General features: G+C 52.3%; 1 protein-coding gene across 1 annotated transcript; it reads right to left on the reverse strand.

Moving 5' to 3' along the window:
- Positions 1-298: 298 nt before the first annotated feature.
- Pmar_PMAR010577 (hypothetical protein) lies at positions 299-1197 on the reverse strand (the record flags this gene model as incomplete). The annotated part of the gene is made up of 6 exons (XM_002769311.1): positions 299-478; positions 535-603; positions 646-785; positions 828-870; positions 914-1038; positions 1086-1197. 6 exons carry the CDS (start codon positions 1195-1197, stop codon positions 299-301), a joined length of 669 nt encoding a protein of 222 aa, XP_002769357.1.
- Between the last annotated feature and the right edge of the window lie 389 nt (positions 1198-1586).

Raw genomic sequence — 1586 nt, forward strand, 5'->3', positions numbered from 1 at the left:
ATGCTGTTGAGACCATCATCACTAACGGTTCCATCTGATGCCTCTGGTGATGAGAGTACCCCATGCAACGCCAGTTCCTCGAGGAAAGAGGTCCTCGGCCGATGATCCGTGCTTACCTAGGGGGGAGCATAGTGAGGTGGGGGCAGGATTATTCCAAGACCTACTCTCTCCGGGCTCGAGGGCTGATGATGAGGATGAGACTGCTCATCTTGGTGGTGGTGGTATCCACTCTTCCTCAGTATTCGATTGAACGACCGCGATGACCTCGGCAGATCAGCACTTTCCTCCTTGATGCTTCTCAACTGGAGAACGATGAGTCAGCCTCTACACATGCTGCTATAATGACCAAATCGAACTCCCTAGCATGGGAGCTAGTGATCATCCTCTCGGCCTCTGCTAACTTCTTCCTCAAGTCCTCTACCTCGACTTCCAACGTCTTCACCTTCTTGCTGCTGCTATCATCATCAACGCCCCTCTCCTAACCTCATCACCATACACAACAGTAGATCGGCATTCCAATAGTACTACTACTACCTGGCCCCCCGATGACATGATCTTCCTCCTCCTCATGCTCTCGTCTATCTCCGCTATCCTCTCTGCAGCCTGCCCATCAATATAGCACACCCAACATACGTAGGCTACTACCTCTATAAGGAGTGCACCACATTCCTTAGGCCTGTGCAACTGCTGTCCTGCTTCAGTAAGGAGACCAACTACCTTCCGTAAGCTTTCACTCACTACACCATAGGTGGTCATAGAGCCATCAGTAGCAGTAGACTGAGTATCTACACAAGAACTGCCCGCCGGCAACAGACATGCAGTATCACTCGATAGCTCTGCCTCTCTCAGGGCTTCCTGTAGTGACTGTACCTGAGGTAGTGACCATCGGATAAGAGTGGAAGGTGATGTTTACCTTCTTCTGAGCTTCCTCCAATGTCCTACTCCTCTCCTTCGCTCGCCTCTTCAATGCAGCATTCTCTAACTCTAAGGCATGTACTGCTAGTTGCAACTCCATTACATCAGAGGGATGGTCAAGACCTGTGACCATGTTCAGTGTAAGGGTCTGTCTACCTTGCTGTCCTTACCAAGGCCCTCTGGGAGTGTACTACCATACCCCTTCTTATCGCTCTCCCCGGCTGGCTTGGTAATATCAACTCCTACCAAGCCCCTAGCAGTCTGGGGATATAACACGGCCATCGAGGGAGGCAGAGGTACGGGCCCTGATGAAGGTGGTCGAAGCTGCCCCGAGGGGGTAACAGTAGATTGATGATCGGCTTGGCGGCGTTCGGGAAGGATGATGATCTCAGCTGGTGGCGAATGGTTGGTATACCGAGTAGCAAAACTATGTCCATCTCGCCGCCATGTCGACTTGTCGTTAGTTGGTGTTGAATGGGGGTGTGAGGAGGTAGCCGGAAGCATCACTGGTTGGGACACGGAACGACTAACCTGGTGGGATGTAGACCCAAAGAGGGGCATGACGGGAGGTAGGGATGGTAGGGGGCCGAACCAGTAGATGCTGGTACTCTTGGTACGACGACGATGATAGCTGCCGCCGTTGCTGCTGATGATGATGCTGTAGTAGTTCA

This window comes from Perkinsus marinus, assembly GCF_000006405.1.
Source record: "Perkinsus marinus ATCC 50983 genomic scaffold scf_1104296966092, whole genome shotgun sequence".
In the NCBI taxonomy this organism is placed as follows: Eukaryota; Perkinsozoa; order Perkinsida; family Perkinsidae; genus Perkinsus; species Perkinsus marinus.